At 54.7% G+C, this 22,496-nt stretch overlaps 8 protein-coding genes across 8 annotated transcripts; 4 read left to right on the top strand and 4 right to left on the bottom strand.

Annotated features, from left to right (window-relative positions):
* Positions 1-1,310: 1,310 nt before the first annotated feature.
* On the bottom strand, positions 1,311-2,449 carry PUNSTDRAFT_139064 (uncharacterized protein; the record flags this gene model as incomplete). The annotated part of the gene is made up of 7 exons (XM_007388749.1): positions 1,311-1,497; positions 1,550-1,578; positions 1,631-1,798; positions 1,879-2,029; positions 2,074-2,216; positions 2,273-2,381; positions 2,430-2,449. 7 exons carry the CDS (start codon positions 2,447-2,449, stop codon positions 1,311-1,313), a joined length of 807 nt encoding a protein of 268 aa, XP_007388811.1.
* A 966-nt stretch (positions 2,450-3,415) lies between these two features.
* Positions 3,416-5,269, top strand: PUNSTDRAFT_146766 (uncharacterized protein; the record flags this gene model as incomplete). Its single annotated transcript, XM_007388748.1, has 6 exons — positions 3,416-3,775; positions 3,826-3,915; positions 3,966-4,023; positions 4,076-4,257; positions 4,315-5,069; positions 5,128-5,269. 6 exons carry the CDS (start codon positions 3,416-3,418, stop codon positions 5,267-5,269), a joined length of 1,587 nt encoding a protein of 528 aa, XP_007388810.1.
* A 1,376-nt stretch (positions 5,270-6,645) lies between these two features.
* On the bottom strand, positions 6,646-8,412 carry PUNSTDRAFT_77272 (DUF1479-domain-containing protein; the record flags this gene model as incomplete). The annotated part of the gene is made up of 10 exons (XM_007388747.1): positions 6,646-6,839; positions 6,897-6,948; positions 7,001-7,155; positions 7,207-7,349; positions 7,407-7,447; positions 7,507-7,649; positions 7,708-7,904; positions 7,958-7,994; positions 8,046-8,214; positions 8,272-8,412. 10 exons carry the CDS (start codon positions 8,410-8,412, stop codon positions 6,646-6,648), a joined length of 1,272 nt encoding a protein of 423 aa, XP_007388809.1.
* Positions 8,413-9,595: 1,183 nt separating this feature from the next.
* On the top strand, positions 9,596-12,011 carry PUNSTDRAFT_139061 (beta-tubulin 2; the record flags this gene model as incomplete). The annotated part of the gene is made up of 19 exons (XM_007388746.1): positions 9,596-9,631; positions 9,681-9,716; positions 9,771-9,869; positions 9,925-10,012; positions 10,129-10,154; positions 10,207-10,326; positions 10,375-10,425; positions 10,482-10,502; positions 10,559-10,696; positions 10,757-10,818; positions 10,876-10,918; positions 10,976-11,064; positions 11,113-11,160; positions 11,223-11,274; positions 11,338-11,343; positions 11,403-11,510; positions 11,576-11,638; positions 11,691-11,794; positions 11,852-12,011. 19 exons carry the CDS (start codon positions 9,596-9,598, stop codon positions 12,009-12,011), a joined length of 1,350 nt encoding a protein of 449 aa, XP_007388808.1.
* Positions 12,012-12,295: 284 nt separating this feature from the next.
* Positions 12,296-14,604, bottom strand: PUNSTDRAFT_146764 (uncharacterized protein; the record flags this gene model as incomplete). Its single annotated transcript, XM_007388745.1, has 6 exons — positions 12,296-12,342; positions 12,401-12,893; positions 12,950-13,891; positions 13,941-14,193; positions 14,248-14,377; positions 14,550-14,604. The coding sequence occupies 6 exons, from the start codon at positions 14,602-14,604 to the stop codon at positions 12,296-12,298; spliced, it is 1,920 nt and encodes a 639-aa protein (XP_007388807.1).
* Positions 14,605-15,746: 1,142 nt separating this feature from the next.
* On the top strand, positions 15,747-19,487 carry PUNSTDRAFT_139059 (uncharacterized protein; the record flags this gene model as incomplete). Its single annotated transcript, XM_007388744.1, has 5 exons — positions 15,747-15,773; positions 15,901-18,483; positions 18,548-19,102; positions 19,169-19,245; positions 19,304-19,487. The coding sequence occupies 5 exons, from the start codon at positions 15,747-15,749 to the stop codon at positions 19,485-19,487; spliced, it is 3,426 nt and encodes a 1,141-aa protein (XP_007388806.1).
* A 536-nt stretch (positions 19,488-20,023) lies between these two features.
* PUNSTDRAFT_123065 (uncharacterized protein) lies at positions 20,024-21,405 on the bottom strand. The gene is made up of 5 exons (XM_007388743.1): positions 21,255-21,405; positions 21,062-21,188; positions 20,903-21,005; positions 20,647-20,766; positions 20,024-20,551 (listed from the first exon to the last, which is right to left on the bottom strand). The coding sequence occupies exons 1-5, from the start codon at positions 21,375-21,377 to the stop codon at positions 20,164-20,166; spliced, it is 861 nt and encodes a 286-aa protein (XP_007388805.1). The 5' UTR covers positions 21,378-21,405; the 3' UTR covers positions 20,024-20,163.
* Positions 21,406-21,819: 414 nt separating this feature from the next.
* PUNSTDRAFT_139057 (uncharacterized protein) lies at positions 21,820-22,121 on the top strand (the record flags this gene model as incomplete). Its single annotated transcript, XM_007388742.1, has 2 exons — positions 21,820-22,009; positions 22,081-22,121. The coding sequence occupies 2 exons, from the start codon at positions 21,820-21,822 to the stop codon at positions 22,119-22,121; spliced, it is 231 nt and encodes a 76-aa protein (XP_007388804.1).
* Between the last annotated feature and the right edge of the window lie 375 nt (positions 22,122-22,496).

Raw genomic sequence — 22,496 nt, 5'->3', positions numbered from 1 at the left:
GTAGAACATATACAATGCTCGACTGAGCGTCTCGATAGCTTGGTCGTACTTGGCTTGTCTGTAATATATAAACCCCAGGTCGCCCGCCAGTAGTGCTCGATCCTCCGCCCCGTAGTTTGGCCTCCCCAAGGATTTCCTCAAGGTCATTTTGGGCCAAGCGAGACTGACCCATAATCAGAAACAACCTCATCCTCGAGCGGAGCCCTTCTCTGCGGGGAACATCGATTTCATATTCGATCCAGTGCTCGAAGAGCCTGTCGATGAGCTCCGTTGAGCAGCGAGTATGCTCTTGGAAGCCAGCAAGCGTGTATGCGGCCCCAGCAAGGTGAGATAATCCGGGACCATTCGAAGGCTCGAGTTCCTGCTTGAATAGATAGATGATGTTGCCTAGTTCAGGAACCAATACTTGCAAAGCCTGTGGATATCGAATGCTCCTAGGCCACGTCTTCGCGTGTTTATTGACTAGGTCAATGTAACACTGAAGGAGTGCCTCATATAATGGACGGGGAAGGACGTGTTGCGTCATGACATGCTGACGGACCGGAGAAAGAACTTTGATGGTCCCGTCCGCGTCCTTGTAGGCAAATCGGACCGCAAGGATGGCCGCTAGAGCCCTATCGACGTCTGTCAAGCCCAGATCCATTTCAACAAGCTGCTCAACTCTCCGTGGATACCATCGGGCAGCCGGGAGATCAGTCCGAGCAAGTCGATCGCCTCCGGAGTGGCCCGCATCGTTTCGGAATCGAGAGATATAGATATCGAAACGTCGACGCTGGTGAGGCGGAATTGGAGGAGTGCAGTGGATTGCGATTTCCACCGCCTCAAGAGACTCTTGCACGTCAACGATCGCTTGAGCTGGGCCAGGATCTTGACAGCGAGCGGTAGGCCATCGCACTTTTTGAGCAATTCGTCGAGATCCTGATACTCATCCTGAGCGGTACCTGGGTTCACTGATAGAAAAAGATCGCGCGCAGCTGAGAAAGCTAGAGGATGCAGAGGAGATCGACGTCCATCGATCGTCTCCATTGGCCGGCGGCGAGTCTCTTCGCATCGTCACAATCAATCGAACCATGGGCAAAGATGCTAACTTCCTGAGTACATCGGTGAGCTCGGTTCGAGACCCTTCGGAATCCCATATCTTTCAGAGTTGTCCGATGCCAGAATGGTCGGACGGACTCCAGGAGGGAGATCAATCTTGCCATGAGGTCCTCGTCCGTCGATGAGGCGAACCTCCCTAACACCTCTAACATGGCAAGAACGAGCGATGAGGCTGAACCCGGGGTGTCACAGGGGATGAAACAGCAGCGACCTCAAGATTTGACAGCCGCGTTATCGAGGACGGAGAGCGCGACGGATGTCTCGCCGACCCCGCCCGTACCCAGAAGCGCTACGTGGTGCTTTGTGTCATTGGTCAACTTATTGACCGCATCGCCCACGACGTCGTCACGCCCGTAGAATTGAGCAGGAGGGGCAGGGACAGCAGACGATATGTTGAGGCTGAGGTCAAGTTAGTCCGACGAATGTTCTCAAACATCGACGAATGGCGTACCTGGATCCTGGCAGAGCAGACGTGGACGCCTGATGATGATGATGTAAGTATAGCACTAGAAACTAGATAACTCGGAAGCACTATGTGTAAATCGGCTATCCAGAAGGATCGGAGGTCTTCTCTGATCCCGGCGACCTCAGAGTGCACACCTTTCACTGCGAGATGGACATCACCCACCATGGAGTGAACGTTGCGTACCACGGAGTGGATATCGCCCACCACGATTCTGATATCGCTCCGTACGGCAACCTGGCAGAGAGTGATGAGACATGGGGCGCCTCTCTAAAACATGTTCGAGGTGAGCTCATCCCGAACTGCATCAAGCATACATCAATCCGAGCGATGTAGCTCGAAATTTGCTCCGCCACGTATTGTCGCCGATAGATAGCCTTGATCGCGGATTTGAAGTTGAAATCCTTTCGCAGCTTGAGCGATTCCAGGCCGGATTTGACCTCAAGCAGCGTGATAACGACGGTTTGGCTAAGAACGACGCGATGAGCCTCCCTTATGAGCGCAGAACATACCTTGCCACGCTTTGAAGACAGAACTTTAACTGGGAAGGTATATGATCGTCCTTCTTGCCCTTCAGGACATCGACAATGGCGATCATCATCTTGCACGTGTACCGCGCCAATTCGGTGCAGTCCTTCTGGTTCTTGCGGACTTTCTGGTTCACATCGCTATTTAGAGGACAGTTCGTCGTCGACAACCGTCAGAGCTCACCTCGACTATCTCGATGACTTCCTTTGCCAGCTTGACGGCACCCTTTGCGGGCGAACATACGACGATGCCGTCCGTGACGGCTTCAACAATGGACAGCAACGATTTGGTGCTCGTTAGCACGTCATCAATTCATTCGAGGTGTCAATTCCAGGTAGACTCTGCCCCCGTCTCTGGCATGATGGTATGAGTGTGACGGAAGAGAACAAACGAGGGGGCGCTGGTGGCCTGATATACAACTCTCAGGCTTCTCATTGACAATCAGCGCTCGCGGCGTGATGGACGGAGTGTGTGGGACAGCATGCCTCAACAGGCTATCAATATATCAATACCCAAAGACGTGTCCACTCGCTGCTAAATTGAGTTTGGAGCTCGCCCTCGATCTCGTTGCCTCTAAGGCAGGTGTAAGCGTGCACCGTGCCATGAGCCGTTTACGCAGTGCAGCTTCCACCATCACTGACCGCGCAAGTGTTGGAATGGATTTGCTCAAGTGCCGCCAGCGCGGAGGATGCGAAGTTTCCAGCGTGCTGCTATATATGTATAGGCATAGCGAGGGGCGCTGTCCCGACTCCCCCGACAGGATGAACAGGACCACAGTTTCGGACTCCCGTACCGCTCTGCTCTTAAATGTTGCGTAACTGGCTAATAGTAAAAGAATTCATCATCATTATTGTAATCACGTGACTTAGGAACGGGCTCCGCTCGCGTGGCTGGCCGTTCTAAATCTGGCCACTCCCACGTTCAGGTCGCCCCCATTGTGTCCTGCGTCCGCGGTCGCGTTGCTCGCCTTTTGTTCGAGCGCATACAAAATGCACGGGAGCTTCGACATGCAAAGCTCATCAATCCCCTCCTTACTCTCTTGTGACTTGTGGCTCGACGACTCTTGCTTGCTCAGCGGTTGCACTGGTTGCGACTACATTCACGTTTCTTACGACTGGATCACTCTTTACGAAGGCACCCGCTTGCTTGATTATCGGCTTCATCCTCGCATATATGCTAGGTCTTCCGACTTCAGTTTTTACTTGGATAGTACTCGCCCTCAATGCGGCTGTCGTGAAAGGTCATGCCTGTGAGTGTCCAGTCGACTGTTGTTCACGTACACACGAATAGTTAAACCACCTCGTTTCAGCCATTTGGCACCCTTCCATGTACGGCTTCAACGTGACAGACCACACTTTCCCGTACGACAACCGGCCTGTCGCACCTCTTACCAACTACACCTTCGACCAGTGGTGGTTTCACGGTCACCTCGACTACCCTCCGAATGACGGCGATATCTTCGAGCTGCCTGCGGGACAACCAGCGACCACAGAGATCGCCTGTAACAAGGGTGCCACGACCTTCTTCGCAAGCTCTGAAGGCGGAGACATTCGCAATCCCAACAAGCCGAACGACCCTTGCCCAGGTTCAGACCCGTCTGAGTACCACACAACGGGTCCGAGCGACTTGAAGGGATGCGCCCTGGCGATCGCGTATAAGAACGACGCGAGGCAGGTGCAGCCGGAGGTAAGTGACACGGTCGCTCGTTTGTGGATGAGCCCTAAGACAATATTCAGGATTTCGTAGTGTTCTCGATCAACCAGACCTGTGTCTTCAACCGATTCACCGACTTCCAAGTACCAGAACGCATGCCTGCATGCCCCGAGGTATATACCGCCAATCTTCAAGTCAGTGTTTGTGCTTACGTCCTCTCTAGGGTGGTTGCACTTGCGCGTTCTTCTGGATTCATAGCCAGGATTCTGGAGGAGAGCAAAGTACGTTTCTGGAGCTGCATATTACTGCTGTTGAAGCTCATGTTACTTCCAGACTACATGAACGGCTTCAAGTGTAATGTCACGAACGCGACGTCCAACGTAGCCCTCGCCACTCCACAAATTCCTCGTCGTTGCGGTGCGGACCCGGAAAACAACGTGCCCAACCCAACCCCCGGTAACTGCACCTACGGTGCAAAGCAACCATTCTACTGGTTCCAAGCCGAGCGCAACAACGTGCGTTACCGTTTACACATGTCTTCCCAGGGTGCGAACCGACGCATATATACGTAGATGTTCGAAGGCACATACTCCCCGCCTTTCTATCTCGACCTGTACAACTTCAAGGACGGCGCGCAGAACGACATCTTCGTCGATTCCTATCCGAATGGTATCCCGACTCCGAGCGCGAACCAAACCCTCGTACCCACACCGTTCTTGGGAGGCGCGATTGCGGAGCCCACCTCCTCAGGCAGCTCCACGTTAGTATCAAGCTCTTCAATCTCTGCAGCATCATCGGTGGGGGCTGTCGGTTCTACCTCCGCATCAGGAGGACCATCCATATCCGCATCTCTAGCTGGCTCGTCGTTCGCGGCGTCGAGCACGGCGTCTTCTTCCTCCGCTATGTCAGCGACCGTGACGTCTACTGCGACCACGACTGAGACGTCGACCCTCGTACAGACTGTCTTCGTCACCCTCCCCGTTTCACCTTTACCCCCGTCGATAGCTGCGTCCCCTTCTCTTTTTTCTCCTTCTCCTTCTGCCAGTAATTTCCAGTCGCTAACGACTATTCTTCTCACCGCCGCTTCCTCCTCCACTTTGACTTCCTCATCTTCTCCTTTGGCCACATCCATCACTACCGCTTCTTCTGCATCCGTCGCGAACGCTACGGCCGAAAATGCCGATGCGCTCATCCCCGCTGCCTTGCGCGCCAACTTCGACGTCCTCCCCGCGAACGCCACTGACATCGCGTTCAGCGCCTCAACCGATAGTGCCACCGCAACCGCAACCTCCGCGCCCTCCGCAACCGCTGCCACCGATGGGATGTGGTACGCATCATCCCCTCTGATTACACTTTCCCATGCTGATCCGTGTTGCGTTTCCTAGTCACGTATCGTTCAAGACGCAGCGCCGTCGCAGCCTCTTCGACGTGCAAAGCCGTGCGAGAAGCTTAGGATCCTGGCACGTCTCTCGAGGTGACGCCGGACGGAAACTGAAGACTCGATCCAGCCTGTGGCGAATATTCTAGACATTCCTGCTGCTAGCGATCGCACTGTACGAGTTGTATTCTCTAGTGTATGTATCGGTAATACTCTGCTCTCTTCCACGGATGTACTGTACTTCACGCATCGCCCGCGTAATGGATAATGCAAATCGATACACACGCACGAAACGAGGTCGTGAGAACAGCGAGCTGGACAAAGATTCGTCTTGACTCTCTCTCCTGTTGAGTTCAGCACCATGGTTTACTTACCGAGACGCGGATCCGGAAAGCGGCACCGCAAGACGTTCCGTCTCTGCCAACCGATTGGGCACGCCCGCCTCAGGTTCCGCGCGGAAGGACTCGAACCAGACGACGGAATCACCGTATGGCATGGCTCGCGATCGATACATACATAAAACACCTCGCATCTCCTAAACGACGCATTCACCTTTGCCTTCATTCTTTCACCCTCATCATCCTGTTACTGCATCAAAGTTACTGCATTAAAACACCAGGATCATCGAAAAATGCATTCACCCAACCCCTTGCGCCAGCTAGTTTCGACAGCCGCGTCGCCACATCTCCCAAGCCTCCTCTCTGGAAGATTTTGTTCCACAGTACGCTCTCCGAAAGTCGCAGCTTCCACCCCCTGGCCGTCTCCGGTTCATCCCGCGCATATATCTGGCGACGTCAAGACCGGCAGTCCGGGCGTGGCTCATGCTCAATGCACACCGAGTTTATGGCAGCAATCACATCGCCAACCCTTTGACATCGTTCAACGATCTCCTGGCTTCGGCCGCCTTGACTGGTATGCAGGCGAAACGGAGTTTTGCCATGGACGGGCGTCGCCAATGTCACCTCTCGTTCCATCGACTTCTCAGACGCTTCTCTCGCACCTCGCCCCCGCTACTGATAACTCTTATGTGTCTGCACACTTATGTGGCACGCAAGAAGTCGCTTTCGCTGGCCTTGGCCTGGGGATCCCTTTGGATCAAAGCTCTCAAAAGGCTACAGTGGATGAAGCAGCCGGTGACAATTGTAGGAACTCTCCATCTTCGTTCTGAACCCAACGGTCTGACGAGATCGCTTGTTTAGCACCTGTGATAGGGCATCGTACATCGGATCATTCAAGACCTTCCTTCTCTCCTATTGTTGGATCTCCTGGGAGAAGAGCGCCCAGGACACCCTTGGACACTCAGCGACCTTCACCACAGCTGAACGCCCCCCGTAAACCTCGACTGCGTCCAGCGCAAGTGGACACGGAACCGTCACCTCTCTTTATTGGCTCATCGCCGCTCTCACTTGCGCGTGAAGAAGCATTCTTTGCATTGTAATCATCACGGCATATCTTCATACATATGGTACATCAGACTGTATACACGCTAATGAATACACATTTCCATATCGCTACCTCCAAATCACTAAACCATAAAGCCCATTGCCTTCCTCCCAGCGGGTCCGACTATATGGTCTTCCTTACCTGAGCCGATGAACTGACCCTCCGGTCCCGTCTTGGGGAAATCGGGGGGAGGTAACCCTTGCAGGAAAGCCTCCTTCTGCCGTTGCACGTAGCCCAAATTCTGAGGGGTCGACGGAACCGCCGGGATATACATGACTGAACAGCGCACCAGATCAGCTAGATTTTCAAGCCCATGTGGTGATCACTGCTTACCGGCTGAGTCTCCCTTGCCCTTATGCTCTTGCTCCACGGAATGGATGACATCCTGTGCAGTGTTAGTTCGGTGCTTACGAGGATGTGCATACAACCAAACATACACAGTGCCAGAACACCATGTCGCCAGGATACACTTTCGGAACGGAGATCATCGTCTTGTCGAGCTGGAGGTGCGGGTGTAGCTCCGGGGTTGGTCGGGGACCCGCGAATCCTCCATCACGGGGGAAAATGCCAGGGAAACCGGAGTCATCCACGTCTACCGTGCCTCCATCAGCTCATCGGTGGATCTAGGTCAAACGATGCCTACCAAACTGCCAGCTCTCGGGCGACAAGAGGTCGTCTTGGGAAACGTTGGCCTTCGGCCGGAAGAATGGGCGGAGGATGAGATACGCATTCGAGAGAAGGACGTCCGGGAAGACTTTGAGCGTCCCTTCACCAGGCGCGGTCTCACTGAAGCCAACAAAGATGTGAAGGTGGTTTTAATAAGATCCCCGAGTGAAACCGCACCTCATGGCAAGCCATCCTTGGAAGGTTCGGAATATACTGGCCTATTATCGTGTTCATTTATATCGACCGTTCACAGATACGCTGTATGATGATCACACACCTGGTTGGGACGCCCGTACAACGAGCTGCGGGAGTCAAGCCGACCTTGGAGGTCATACGGATCATGCTTCTCGAATCTGCCGTTGAGGATGTCGGCGAAGCATGCCCGGAAGTTCGGATCCTCCCATCGCTCGATGGTCCCGCCTGTACCATGATAAATTCGTGAGAAGAAAGCACAAATGCATACAATCACGATTCTGACCGTCAACATGAGGTGGATGAACATCCCACGCGATTCCAGGGCGTCGGATGCGGTATCGGTCTGCGTACGTCAATGGGGTTTCGAGATCGACGCCCTCGACTTCGGCACCGTCCTTCAGGTGGTAAAGCTTGTTCAGCCATGCTGATGCAGCCAAGACGTTGGGGTGTGCCCTTGCTTCAACTTGCGGCTTCGTCCAGCTACATTACCGGTCATCGTCTATGCGCACGTGCCTGTCGAATGAGTAGCTTACTATAGCATGAAGAACTGAGGGTCATCCGCCGGAACTCCTATGGACAGGATTACCATCCAGCAACATGGTACGATAGGATCGTACGTACCTTTGACATCTGGATTTGCCTTCGCAAACTCGCCCAACACCGTCTTCCACGCAGCAGCATCGGCGTCATCTACGACGTCCTTGATGACGAGACTACCCCTCCTCTTGATGTTCTGAATCTCGCTCTCCGACAGTTTCTCAAGGTCGCTAAACTTGACTTGAGGGATAATCTATGCAGCACCGAAGTGAGTTAGCCAACAACATCCAGCGAATCAGCGCAATCTTACGCTGGAATCCTCTCGCGCGATCTCAGCCGTTGATTCTTTCAGCTGCGCGAGGAGCCTCGTCCAAGCATCCGTCACCTTGACCTCGAAGCTAGGGATAGAGTCGCGTATCTCCCGCTTCAGGTCGGCAAAGCGACTAGGCATAATCGCAGAGGGGTCACCCATGATTGTGATGGACTTGAGATAGCGTAACCATAGTATAACCTCTGCCGTTTTATACGCACTAGGAAGCCGAATGCCGGCATGCACCCAGCAATGCTCAAGGTCGCGTTCACGATATTTTGGTCACGAGAACGCGTCTCCGGGGTTTCTCCGGTGATCGTAGATACGGGCAGCCGAAGTGATAAGATGGTAAATGAATGGTCCCCGTGAGTAGGTATATCTCGCCCAGAAAAGGCCACGACTTCCGTATGTCGTATGAGTGCTCCAAGAAGGCGACCTAGACCAGCTGGGATGGGTATCACGTATGATTTGGATTACCACGCATCCCGCGGGCCGTGCGAGTATTCGGTTTGGGCCGCAGCTTCGACTGAACCGCACAAATATTTGACGACCGAGTGTAGACGTCCTATCCAACGAGGAAAAGCGGTAGCAACATGATTTCCGTGGTGTGAATTATAACGCGCAACCGACGCACTGTTTCCGGTGATTCACGCTGCATCATACGCTGCAAATGTGTCATTTGCCGCCCCAGAGTCAGGACCTCTGGCCTGCAATATATAGCCTTCCGGAATGTCATTACTTCAGTTCCGCTGGGGCGTTCGTTTCCGGTACCCGCTTTGCATAACCGGTACTTGCAGTGGCACCCGGTACTACATAGCTGTGGTGATGTCGGCTGAATATGAGGTTGCAGTCTCAAGCCATCCCGATCTCTTCATCGAGTTCGAACAAAGAAGACCGGGTCAGCATAGCCGGAACTAGCTTGATCCTGCCACACCAGCGTTGTCGACTGTCGACGGCGAAGGAAAAAATGTCGGTAAGACTAAAGTAAGAGCAGGATGCGCAGAAATCTGACCGTGGGAATCATGCCGTCAGTCCACCGAAATTTCGAGACGCGAGGTCGTGACTTCACGCGCCCGTCCTTCACCGTGACGCCAATCCCTTCGCTCGCTATTTGTTGTTCGCTGTTGCCGGATTACGCATCATGGGGAGAGAAATTGTCAACATTCAGGCATGAGCTTTGTCCCTACTCTGTCTCCCATGAAGCTCACAGGATGTATAGGCTGGTCAGGTCTGTGCTCACGAAGCACGCTGCATTGGAATACGGTTGATTGAGCTGTCTGTATACGTATAGGCCGGAAACCAAGTCGGAGAGAATTTTTGGAACATGCTGCTTGTTGAGCATGGTTTAGACAAGGAAGGGGTATGCGAAACTAAGCTCGATCCGTTGACGTTCGCTAATCTGCATGAAGCATTACGTTGGTTCGGACCCCCTGCAACTAGCGCGCGTCAGTGGTCAGCTATGATCTCCGTGTGGCCTTTCTATCTAACCAACTGTGCAGGCCGACGTGTACTTCTCGGAAATCAACAACCAGGACGGCAGGCCGAAATATGTGCCGAGAAGCGTGCAGATCGATCTGGAGGCTGGTGTATGCAATCGCGTGCGCATTGTTGCCCGTTATTGGTCGCCGCCATAGGGCTCACCTGTGTACACAGATTCGCAGCGGTCCAACGGGTGCCTTGTTCCGTCCTGATACCTTCCTGACTGGGGAATCGGGAGCAGGGAATAACTGGGCGAAGGGATGTACGTATCGTTTCGTTCAACCACTGCACTCGCGAACTCACGCTGTGCTGCTAGACTATACGGAAGGCAAGCATGTATTGCCTTCTGTCGTATCTGCGCACTCATATTTTGATTAGGCGCTGAGCTGGTGGACTCCATCCTGGTAAGCGGACATGGTCGACTACATACATGCAATTTACCGAATCTTTCGGTAGGATATTATCCGGAGGCAAACGGACAGCTGCGACTCCCTCCAAGGGTTTCAGATGTTGCATTCCCTGGGCGGTGGAACGGGTGCTGGATTGGGCTCCCTGCTCCTTTCCAAGCTGCGCGAGGTGGGTTCATTACTGTGTTGTCTGTCCTGACTCACGTATCTCGCGTAGGAATATCCCGATCGCATGCTGGCTACGTTCTCTATCTTGCCGTCTCCGAAGGTCAGCGGTGGATCATTTCCGTATCACTCGCCACCCGCTAATACGTGTTTGCCTAGGTTTCCGAGACAGTCGTCGAGGTGGAGTTGCTCGGTAACATTGAAAAGCGTGCGTTGGTTGATCATTCGTTCTGTAGCCTTACAACGCGCTGCTCTCCATCCACCAATTGATCGAGAACTGTGACCTTACGATCTGCCTCGACAACGAGGCGCTCTACGATATCGCTCTTCGAACACAACATATTCAGCATCCAGACTTCGAAAGTCTCAACAGCGTATGTTCCTACCATCGGCCGTATGCCTCGTCACGTCTAAAGTTGATCGCTGTCTGGCAGTTGATTTCGCAAGTTCTTTGCGGCGTCAGCACAAGTCTGCGATTTCCGGGCCAACTGAATGGGTGAGTTCGCCGGATACTATATTTGGGAGCCCCATGCCACAGCTTTCTTTCGTCCAGTGATCTCCGCAAACTCGGAATGAACCTCATTCCGTTCCCTCGGGTGAGCCCTCTCCTGGAATTGCCAATACGCTCCTGTTGAAATAGAACTTCCGGGCAGCTGCACTTCCTTATGCCGAGCTATGCACCATTCTTTGACCCGAAGGCTCGCTCATTCAACCGGACGTCGGTCGACGACCTCACCCGCTCGTAGGTCCTAGCCCAATGGCTAATCCTCCCTTGCGCTGATTTATATAGTCTTTTTGATCGTCGGAACTTGCTGGTTGCGTGTGATCCCCGATTTGGGTCGGTGCACATGCTCCGGGCTCAGCTATCATGGAAGGGGATTTTGACTGGCGCACTTCTAGACGATATCTGACTGCTGCGACTATCTTCCGAGGCAAGGTCTCTTCACGCGACGTTAGTTCCCCTCATTGATTGTCTGTTTTCGAGATGCTGAACATTGCATATGGAACGCAACAGGCTGAGGTACGATCACGTATCAATCCGGTGTTCACCCGTCGTAATCCGTTCGCCCTCAATCGTAGCATTCTGTTCGCGAACTTCAAACCCGCAACTCGGCTTCGTTCGTGGAATGGATTCCAGACAACGTATCCGTCACCTACAGCTCGGTGCCACCTGTAGGACAGCCAGTGGTACGTTGTTCCTGTGATATTGCTCAGGAGGATGCCTGTTCGACCACTAAACTGTTCTCCTACAGGCTGCTACCTGTCTTGCCAACTCCACGTCCATCCAGGAGCTATTCACCAGGAACATGACCCAGGTATCCCAACTTCTCGTCCGTCTTGCATCTCCTATCTAACATGCGGTGTTAGTTTTCGGCGATGTACAAGCGACGTGCGTTCTTGCATTGGTACACGGGTGAGGGCATGGACACGATGGAGTTCACCGAAGCGGAAAGCAATGTTCAGGATCTTGTGTACGTGCGCAGCTGCCTACCTAACCGTGCTGCTGACCTCAACGATCCTCTCGATAGCCACGAATACCAGCAGGCAAGTCATTTGAGCGCTTCGTCGTGGTCAGCTGATATTGATACCCGTTTCCAGTACCAAGAAGCGACCGTGGAGGAGTACGAAGTAGAGGAATATGCCCAAGAAGAAGAGGTGCAGGAAGAATACGCAGAAGAAGAACAATAACGCACGTTCGTTGTTGCCTTGCCTTCCATTCTTCTCATCTCGTTGCCTTGGATGACTGCTGCGTTCGCATTCGTAATGATGGATTTTACTCTATAACCCGTATAACAACTCTCGCTTGCATATCTGTTTTCGTGTCTCGATGCTAGGTTGGACAATACGATGGCGGGCTCATACCGCATTCAAATGAGCAGCTGCACAAAACAAATACCAATACGTGTTTGAACATCAGTACATAAGGTAACAATACATACAGGGACTAGCAAAATATATCATATCTCGAATGCTTACGACCAAGCGTCAGCGCAAGTTTTGTCGGGACGTTTGCTGTTGCCTAGGAATCGCATATCAGGATGTACTACTATTTGGAGTTCGTATTAGACAATACTCACGTCCTTTACATGCCAACTTTCCGCAGTCCTGACACGGATTAAAGCAGAACGCCCGTCCGCCCTTGCCCTTGCATTCTTGACTGCCGCATTTGCAACAGTGCCGATAACGCTTCTGCGCCGGCTCGTCGTCTGCGGCCCCAGAGGATTCCGCGGAGGGCCGTTTCAAGGACGACTTCTGATCGGCTGCATAGGGTGTCGCCGCCGGGGGCTGGTAGAAGCCATATGCGTAGGGTGCGTAGGGATATTGGCCATACGCCCCTGACTGTGTGAAAGGCGCTGGTTGTGACGGGCCTGGTGTGGGTGCTATCGTTGTTGACGTCTGTGCCGGAGCCGGAGCGACTGGAGCAGGGGTGGCAGCCTGCTCCTGCTGTGCCACCGGTGAGCCGGTAACGTCTTGTGCCAGAGTGGTTTCCTGCGTTTGGCCGGAGGGACCAGCAGATATTGAGCCGTTATCCTGGGCTGCCCAAGCAACGGCGAAAGCTTCTGTCTGTTGCTGTAAGAGTACGAGATCAGAACGTGGCACCACCGCTGAAGAGTACGGTCACCAACCTCTGAGGTACCTGCAGATGGCCCAGCAGGCGGTTCGGATTCGCGAGAATCAACGACCTCGCCTTCAGCGTCTTCCTCCGACTCGTGCTTCACGGCAAACCAATCGTCGGGGACACCCTCCTGGATTCCCCGTATGATCAACATGATAGCGTCCTTGCCCGCGCCGAGGCGCAAGCAGCCTCTGACAAGATTCCAGAGGTCCTTGGAGGCGCCCATCGCCCGCCAGCACCAGACGTTCGGTCCGGACCCAAGGTCTGTGTCGCCGTGCAGGAGCACCGCGGGGAGCTCTTCACGCAGTTTCTCCGGCAGCGCCTGCAGGATTGACCGATCGACACTCGAGAACTTGCGGCCCTCGTTCGACGTCTGCGCGACGCAATGCGCGCCCTCACAGGCGTACTCGCACGCGATGACGAAGAACGGCTTGTGGAGGTCGTACACCTTGATCGGTCCGGACTGTATGCGGCCCCGATTCGCGAGCGGCGAGGCGCAGTACGGGCACGAGAGCCCGTTGAAGACGAGCGGCAGCGGGTCCCAGTAGAGGAAGCGGTATTCGGGCGGTGTGCGCGCGGTGGATGCCGACGCGGTGAGCGCGAAGTAGGCCGGCGTGGAGGGGAGCCAGAACGTCTTCATGGTGGAGTAGAGCTGTGGAATGTGCGATGCGGGTTTGCCTGGCTCCGCGGAGGAAGCGAGGAAGTTTATGTGAGCCTTGAACGCGTCCTCGACGGTGGTCCCCGCTGCGGAGGTGGGGTTCGGGGCAGCGAGGGACGAGAGGAGGGAGCCCAGGAGGTGATCCGGGTGGGTCTGCGCGAGCGTGTTCCAGTTGCCCGCATCCAGACTGGGATCTATCTTGAAGGATGGCAGCGAGGTTGGCTGGAATGGCTGGGTTGGCGGTGCTGAGATGCTCCCCGTCCAGGCTTGGTTAGCCCAGCGGATATTGGTAGGCTATTCAACAATCAGTGAAATGCTCGCTTCTGGTCCGGGACGAGCGCACCATGGTAGGGGCAGGCGGGTAAGGGGTCGTCGCTGACCCGGAGGCGAACTGGCCAGGGGGGATCTTGCGAGGACGTCCTGGAGGACGACGGGGAGCGCCTACGGATCCAGCTGGCAATCCGTCCTTGCGGGGCCGCCCAACAGGGCGTTTGATCTTGGGGCTAGTGTCTTCGATGAGATGCTTCTTGCCACTGCCCTTGGGTCTCCCCCTGCCGCGCTTGACAGGGATCTCGGGGACACCACTGGTGGTCCCACTACCGCGCAACGTGAGACGACGAGAAGCAGGACATGTAACGAGCACGACGTACGCCTGCTGCTCGGAGGTTTGCTGGGCGATTCCATCGGGCTGAAGTGTTTGGCTCGATGCAGATGCTTGTGTGCTAGCGAGCGTCTGTGAGCTCAGGATGCTTTGCGCGACGGTTTCCGTCAATGCGCGCACTAGCAACAGCCAACATGAAGAGCGATCAGCATTTCAATTCATCGACGAACAATACAACGTAGTAAGGTGCCGAATTTTACGGAGAGAATGATTTTGGTTGATAAACCAGTTTCGGATATCGAAGGGTGGAAAAGGTGCGTATCGTGATGTTGCAAAACAACAGTCGCTTACCTTGGGCCTCGAGGCCGTTGCTCTCAGGTTGGACTGAATCAGTTTCCTCGGACATGTCAGGATACCAGGGTACGACGACTGAGATACCAATATCTCGAGAGGAATATGCAGATAGGAGATGTGAGACAGGCTACGGGTTGTCGCAAAACCGGTTTTGCAGCTGCCACGTGGCCACCAATTACATAGGTGTCCTGGCTTAAAAAACAGAGTTTTGTGCAAATTCACCAGACCGACCGACGTCCTCTCCGGGTTACCATGCTTATCGTCAGAATTCAGCATTCAGAACGCTGATGCATGACAAACAAAACTTATAAGCTGTTATCATCGCACGACGGGCATCGTGGACTATTCGTGTCTTCGCAGGGAATCGGGATTGACCACCGGTCTCTTGAGACCTGACGGGGATGTCATCCCTCGAGCATTGCATCTCCGTTGCCTCATATGATGATGTGGCACCTCGCGCGTTTTCGCGGGTCTACGTGGCGGGGTGGCGGGATGGCGAGGTAAGTTTTAGCAATGACATTCGTGGCTTCGCCTCCCATGATTCAGCTATAGATATGACTATCTTCTCGGCGGTCAGACGGCTGATATCCTCAGGCGATGCTACGATAACTTGGAACACTGGCGGCCTGATTGGTCGCCGGGCGCCCATTCAATAGCAATGTGCAGACCTGTTCATTACTCACGCGGAGGCGACCGCTGGAGATGCGATTGTCGGAAAGCTGCGCGAGAACGGCCTGGTTCACTTTTTGACTTTGTAGCGGGCTTCATACTTGCCTGTTCAGTCTCGAAATACCTCTTCCGCATGCGTAGCTTCATTGTTGTTCGAGAGGGCTTCACACCCTGCATTTCCCGCATAGGCGATGGCTTGAATGAGGTGAGCCCCTTCATCGTGAAACCGGTGTCCAGCCAAAGATGCGATAGAACTGATTGTACATGTCCAGCCATTGAACCCGCGGTTCCTTAGAAGGTATAAGGCACGCTCGGTCCACGTTCGCAAGCTGGACGCCCGTCCCATTTTTGCTAAACAGTGCGCAGCTCGGTGATCTGGCTTCGGCCAAATGTATGTTCTCCCTCCTTCGAAGCCACCTATATATTCACGCTCCTGCAGCATATCGTCCTACAACAAATAACTCGGAAACAGGATTCTTGAGTCAATAATGCGCAGCCGATCAAGAAGTGCGATGATATCGACCGATGGCCGCATTTGCGAATGTGCTTCAGGTGCGCCCTGCGCCGTTCCGTGCTCCCCTATGACAATGAAGTCACTTATTATTTAACAGCTCCCCTGGCTGAGCCGACAGGCCGCTATGCAACATCACTGCACTTGCTTGACCAATTTTGTCAGCAGAGTGACCTTACCGCCGCGAAGGAGTCTATCGAAATATTCATGGAGCTCCTGGAAGGGGATGCCGCGGCTGTTTATCTGCACTTGTCCGATGCCAAGCTATCCACCCCGTTCGATCCGTCCCAAAGACGATATCACTTGCTCGTACAATTAGCCCACATCCTTGAAGAACGGTCCATATACACCGGCAACTCATCTGATTTACAACTGGCCCTACAATATGGTCAAGCGGCCTTCAGAATGTGCATCGCGGAGGGGGTTGCGTGCCCTACGGTCTTGACGCTATATGCAGCTATCCTCAACACCAACGCTGATAATTCTGCTCATTCGGAGGATCGTACAACCGCTGAGTCATTGGTTCGAGCGGCGATACGTCTGTGCGAATGGGACCATCCCTTGAGACCGGTGACTCATCTCGTCCTAGGATGGATTGTCCTACGTCGCTTCGAGGCGACCGGTGATCGGCCTTTCATAGAAGAAGCCGTCCACCTAGAGCAACTAGCATTGACGCAAATGCCCTCGCTCGAAGACCAAATGAGGCACCGTCACTTGCGCCGTCTCGGTTGGTTCTTGTTCCGTAGATACGAGTCGTCTTGCGACTCCCGCGATCTCGACGAGGCGATCTCGAACTTCGAGGAGGCTGCAAAGCTCTGCCCATCAGCCCACATCGACAGAGGGAGGATAGAGGGTTATAGGCTGATTGGCTTGTATCGCAGATGTTACAATTCCGGCGACCTTCAGGACATCGAATCAGCACTCGAAATCGGAAGGCGTTCACTAGAACCTGTTGGCCCGGACGGTCATCCGCGTATCGGGATACTGGAGACGGTGGCGAATCTCTTGACTCTTAGACATCAACGCACTCTATCGAACGGAGAAGACATTCAGGAATCGATTCAACTTCGCCGAGAAGCCTTGCGTCGCTCCTCCGTCGGCTCCATCAACCACTGGATCTTTCTCCATAATCTTACCTTTGACTTGCAGCTACGATTTTCATGGAGCGGAGAACTGATCGATCTCGAGGAAGCCATCCAGCTTGCCCGCCAGGCTGCAAACGTGTTATCCGACGATCATCCGGAAAGATTCCGCCCAGCCCGTGTTCTTGCACAGGTCTTGACACTCCGCTTTAAAGAGGAAGGAAATATCGCCGATCTGGATGAGGCATTGGAGTGGGATCGCCGTGCTCTGACTGCTGTACCCCACACCCATGGCGTGGAGAACAGTACCACGTCAGTGTTGCTCATCTCCCATTTATGCCTTCGCTTTGAATCGCTCCGCTCAGAACATGACCTCACCGAAGCAATATCACTGTCTGAAGAGCTGCTTCGCATCTTACCGACTGACCACATCCATCGTCCCGATATTCTGAGCTATCTCTCCAAAGGCCTTCTCCTTCGAGGTCAACACAGAGACGATCTCGCAGACATTAACCGGGCCATTGCCGAACTCCAACCAGTCGCAATAATATCCGATCAGGTAGACCAGCCAGAGGAACCCGAACGCCTTCGGAACCTCGCCATTCTACATCTGACGAGATTCCGACGGATGCGCAATCCCGACGATGCTATGCGCGCTGCCAGTATCAGCAGCCGTCTCTTGGCGAGCGTGACGCCCGGCCGGCGCGAGCGGCACCAATGCCTCCTCGATGCATCGGAGATTTACATGGAACCCGAAACTCCGTGTTATGACGTCCCTCGTGCTTTGACTTGCCTTTTGGAGGCGCTCACAGATCCTCAAAGGGATGTGCGCTCGCGGATACACGGGGTCAAACGCGTCCTTGACCTGATACACCCTCACTACGCGGATATCACTTCTACTGGGACATCGACGAATCTGCAGCTACTAGATATATATATAGAAGGCGTGCGCCTCCTACCGCGCGTGGCATTCTTCGGCCTCCACCTCCAATCCCGGCTCCAGTCTCTGGCCGTCGGCCAGAGCATAGCGCTCACGGGGGCATCCCATCCGCTCAAGATTTCTCTGCCCGAGAGGGCCCTCGAAATACTAGAACAAGGCCGCGTCACGTTCTGGAGGCACGTCCTCCGCTTGCGTTCTCCCTTCGACGATGTGCCTGCGGAACTTCGTGGGGAGCTGTCCACGCTTGCGCGACAACTGGAGAAAGTCAGTGATATGGGTTTGGCGCAGGATGCGCTGGTGGTGGAGGCCGAAGCAACCCGACGGAAGAGGCTGAGCCGGGAGTTCGAGTGCCTCTTGGAGCGAGTGCGCGACGTACCCGGACTGGAAAGGTTCCTTCTCCACGACGAATTTGCGACCCTCGCCAAAGCCTCGGAGAGGGGGCCTGTGGTGGTGCTGGTCGCAAGCTCGCTGGCGTGCCACGCCGTGGTGTTGAATGCATCCGGAGAGGTCACAATGATTGCCCTCGACGGAGTCACAGAAGCCTGGGTCGTCGAGTCCTCAGCCTCATGGCAATCCGCGATGACGGCAGCCAGATCGCAGCTCAGGGATCGTCTGCACATCGATAAGAAAACGAATCCTCTGAAAGCTCGGTGTGCCCGGATAGAAGCCGTTCTTCACCGGCTGTGGACGGACGTCGTTCGGCCGGTGGTTCGTATTCTGGGCTTGGAGGTACGTGATCAACACGCGATGTGCGAACCAGTACGTTTCAATCGTGTCACGTTTATCTTCGCAGATGTCTGTTGGTCGCAACCGGCCGCGGGTGTGGTGGTGTCCGACAGGGCACTTCCTCCACCTCCCGATTCATGCTGCAGGCGGAGTGGACGGCGTTTGGTGCTCAGATTACGTCGTGTCTTCCTACACCCCTACATTGGGCGCGTTGCTAGCCGCTCGATCTGCATATACGCCTGTTAAGAAGCGCAACATCAAGGCGTTGGTGGCTGCCGTATCTGAATCAACAATGTCCCATTGGAATGACCTCGCGTCGGTGCGCGAGGAAGCCTCTGCCGTCGTCAGATACTTGCCGGCGGGATCGGTCCTAGCCACCTCACCCGATCATATCTTCCGGAGAGCTGAGGGCGGAGTCACGGCCGAGGCGCTTCTCTTTCGTTTGCCAGACGCGACAATCCTACATCTCGCGTGTCACGGTCACCAAGACCCGGATAGTCCGCTCAAGAGCGGATTTGTGATGCAGGATGAGGTGCTTACGATCGAGAGGCTGATGCTCGTCTCGCTCCCGCGCGCGTTCATGGCGTTCCTAAGCGCTTGCGAGACGGCCAAAGGAGACAAGGTAAGCGTTCACCTTGATCGAATTTCTGAGGAGACAGCTTGACAGGAACGCTCGTCATCTTCCCAGTCCCAACCTGATCAAACTGTCCATCTAGCCGCTACCATGTTATTCGCGGGCTTCAAGAGCGTGATAGCCACCCTCTGGTGCGCGAAACGTCGACTCGACTCCTTAATGTACTCAACATTTCATCCTTCCAAATAGGTCGATGGAAGACGTCGATGGGCCGATGATAGCCAACTCCGTATACAAGGACATGTTCGATAGCGACGCGGAGTGCATCGACCCGGACGACGTCCCGTACGCTCTAGATGCCGCGGTTCAGGAACTTCGCCGTGCGCACCCGGAGCCCAGTCGCTGGGCTACGTACGTTCATTTCGGAATTTGACCGTTTGGCGTACAGTTGCGGCCCACTTTTTCCGCCTCCCACGGGTCCATATACATCATTACACATCGATTCTTGTAATTGTTATATTGCACGACTGGCATGCTATTGGCATGCACTTGAATGCTTGTTACTTATCGAGTCTGGATTCCCAGTTTCGAAATCACCTTCGTGAATTGAAACAGGGGCTATGCACCTTCCAAATTGGGAGGCTGTCCGTCCATATATGGAAGAAGCATTACATAAGCCCAGCTAGCCTCAACGACCATGGAGTCAGTTGTTGGATCAGATCACAGAAATAGCAGGTCAACGGCGAGATGGCCAAGCGGTCTAAGGCGCCAGACTGAGGATTAGTGGCATAGAAATAGCAGGTCTATTGTATGTTTACTACCAGTGGTGCTCTACTAAGGCTGTCAGATAAATATTATTATTTTTTAGCGGCCCAAAATTGAAACAAGTACCTCAAAAACCGAAAACATCAGGTTTTGCAGCAAATGCCATTAAAAAATTCCGCCTCCGACACGCCGCAACTGTAGCATGCCAGGATTGTCTTTTGGGCCGTAAAAGTAGAGATCATGTGCAAGCGCAGCGGATCATACATCGATACCACGACCGTACGTTCCATACGCTGAAAGACCACCGACATCGAGAGGGTATATAGGGTACTAACCACACGAATTCATCGATTCACATGCTCGACAAACTTGCCCTTGTCCCCCGGCTTCGCCGCCGCCTTTTCCTTTTCCTTCCCTTTTCCCTTCCCCTTCCACCAGCTCCCGGACGACGACGACGGCTGCACACCCGCGCCGACGCCCTCCGTCGCGGCCGTCGAGTCGGTCGTAGCCGCCTGGCCCGTGCCCCTGTCGACCGCGGCCTCCTTCCCCGCGATAGCGGCGCGGTCCGCGGCGGGGACCTTGTCGGCCGGGATCGCGTCCGTCTTCGGGTCCGGATGCGGGATCGTCTCGCCCGGCTGGAGCCCCGCGCCGGGCCTGACGACGGCCGCGTGCGTGCTCGCGTTGGGCCGGTTCGGGGAGGCTTGTTGGGCCAGGAACTCTTCGCCGCGGATTCTGCGAGAGCGTCGCGCGCGTGAGTAAAACGACGCTGGGAAGTAGCGGGGGGAAGGGGGAGGGAAAGGGAAGGGAAAAGCGGTGCGTGAACTGACCGCAGGAATTCTTCGAGTAGAAGCGCGTTGCGCGAGTTGGCCTTCCACTGCGCGAGGACGACGTCACCGACCAGTGGCACGAGCCCCACCCCGGCGGATACGAGGTTGTTCACGAGCATCCTGTGATTCGAAGACGGAAGACAAAAGTAAGCAGGATGCGGGATTAAAACCTCGTGTTTGTCTCGTGGAGAATGTTCGGTGCGTTCGAGAACGCGGAGGGTGAAGGGGGGGTTATAGATGTGTGACTGAAACGTACTTGCGCATTAACCACGACGGAAGGTCGGCCTGCTGGCATTTGCGCAGGACGAGAACGTAGTTGAGCGTGGCGTCCGCGATGTCGCCGGCGCCGGGTATGATGCCTAGCTCGATATGAATGCCCGCGATCCGTTTGGAAGCGTAAGGGCGTATAGCGCACCGATGACGAAAGTCCAGCCAAACTGGAAGCCGCAGAGCTTGAATCCCTTGTCCAGATAATGCGCTCGTCGTTTGACGGACTTGAGGATGCGGGCGTCGCGCTTCGACAGGCCTGGCGGGAGCTCCCGCTGTTGGCGAAAGAGGATATGGATGAGTACCATAGACGGGAGGCATCAAACCGGTGGCAAACGCACCTTTCTCCGCTTCTGCCTTCCCTTCTTATCCGTATAGTACTCGTACAGCGGGTCGGCGGGCTTGTACTGCTCGAGGTGCTTCTCGAACACCTTCAATCCAGCTTTGCGCGCGAACGTCTCCATCGTCGGCGACGGGGTATAGTATCACTGGCAGGGGTATAGACTCAGAAAGTGAGAGGGAGAGAGGGAGCGTAACTGGAGAAGGTGATTTCGTTCATAAAAGTCCAGCGCCAGCCGCGAAGCCAAGTTCGACGACGTCATGGGCACGGTGGACCGCCTCGCGTCCGGGCTCTCTGCTCCCCCGGACGCAGTACAGCTCTGTAGGTTTGTCGGGCCCGGCTGATAATCTGCAGGTTGCTTGCAAGAAAACTGTGATGCTGGCGTTTGTATGGTACATGCATGACTATATATCGCCATCGTGCAAAGCGGGCCGAGACCAAACTCACCCGCGAATTCCTCCGGCCGGCTCGAGTTCCCTCCTGCAGCGAGTTGACGCGTTCCAACGGCACCCGAGCCATATACATACGCGCGCACTGGTACTAGTTCCATCCAGTTTCACAAACCCATGTCTGCGACCGGACCTCCCGCCTCGACCGAGCCGCTCGAGGACCGCCCTCACCCGCAACAGTGTCTGGCATGCCGGGTCATCGGGACCGCGGCGCTCGGCGGCGTCGGGCTCTACGCGCTCCAGATGTCGCGCGCCAGCGCGCCGGGGTCGCCGCTGGGTAAGAGGATCGTGGGCGGCGTGGGCTTCGGTGCGCACCGACCTTTTTCTTCTCTCCTCCCCTCGCCATTTGCGCTGAGCTGCCCGTGTTTGTTCGCGCAGGCTTCTTGATCGCCAGTTACCTGCGATGGGCTCAGGGCTGAAGCGGTGTATGCTATGGTATCTCACCTGGAGGTCGAATTCGAAGAGAATGACATTTGCTACGAACGAACCTGGAGCTGCTCGGTCAAAAATAGACGCGTTAACCCATGCCCATACGAATCTGAGCGTGTCATGCAAACTTGCAAATCGATGATCGGAATTTGAACATCTCACCTTACTTAAACTCCTCGAAGCGCAATGCTGTCAAGCCAGCCAGCCTGGAGAACGGACAAAGATGTTGCAAGATTTTGTTCCATTACAAACGAGCGTCTGACCATAGTGCTACATACGAACGTTAACGAGGGGATATATGTGTGTACATGCTATAATATCTCAACCAATAAATCATGCGCCGTCGAACTCATACACGTGTATCG

Source organism: Punctularia strigosozonata (genome assembly GCF_000264995.1).
Source record: "Punctularia strigosozonata HHB-11173 SS5 unplaced genomic scaffold PUNSTscaffold_20, whole genome shotgun sequence".
NCBI classification, from domain to species: domain Eukaryota; kingdom Fungi; phylum Basidiomycota; class Agaricomycetes; order Corticiales; family Punctulariaceae; genus Punctularia; species Punctularia strigosozonata.
The sequence above is the reverse complement of the archived record's forward strand: the minus strand, read 5'-3'. Positions and strand labels throughout refer to the sequence as shown.

Coding starts and splice junctions, on each gene's coding strand:
- PUNSTDRAFT_123065 (XM_007388743.1), bottom strand. CDS start 21,377: ATGGAGACGTTCGCGCGCAAAGCTGGATTGAAGGTGTTCGAGAAGCAC. Junction 21,189..21,254: donor GAAGGCAGAAGCGGAGAAAG/GTGCGTTTGCCA, acceptor TTTCGCCAACAG/CGGGAGCTCCCGCCAGGCCT. Junction 20,767..20,902: donor CCGTCGTGGTTAATGCGCAA/GTACGTTTCAGT, acceptor TTCGAATCACAG/GATGCTCGTGAACAACCTCG.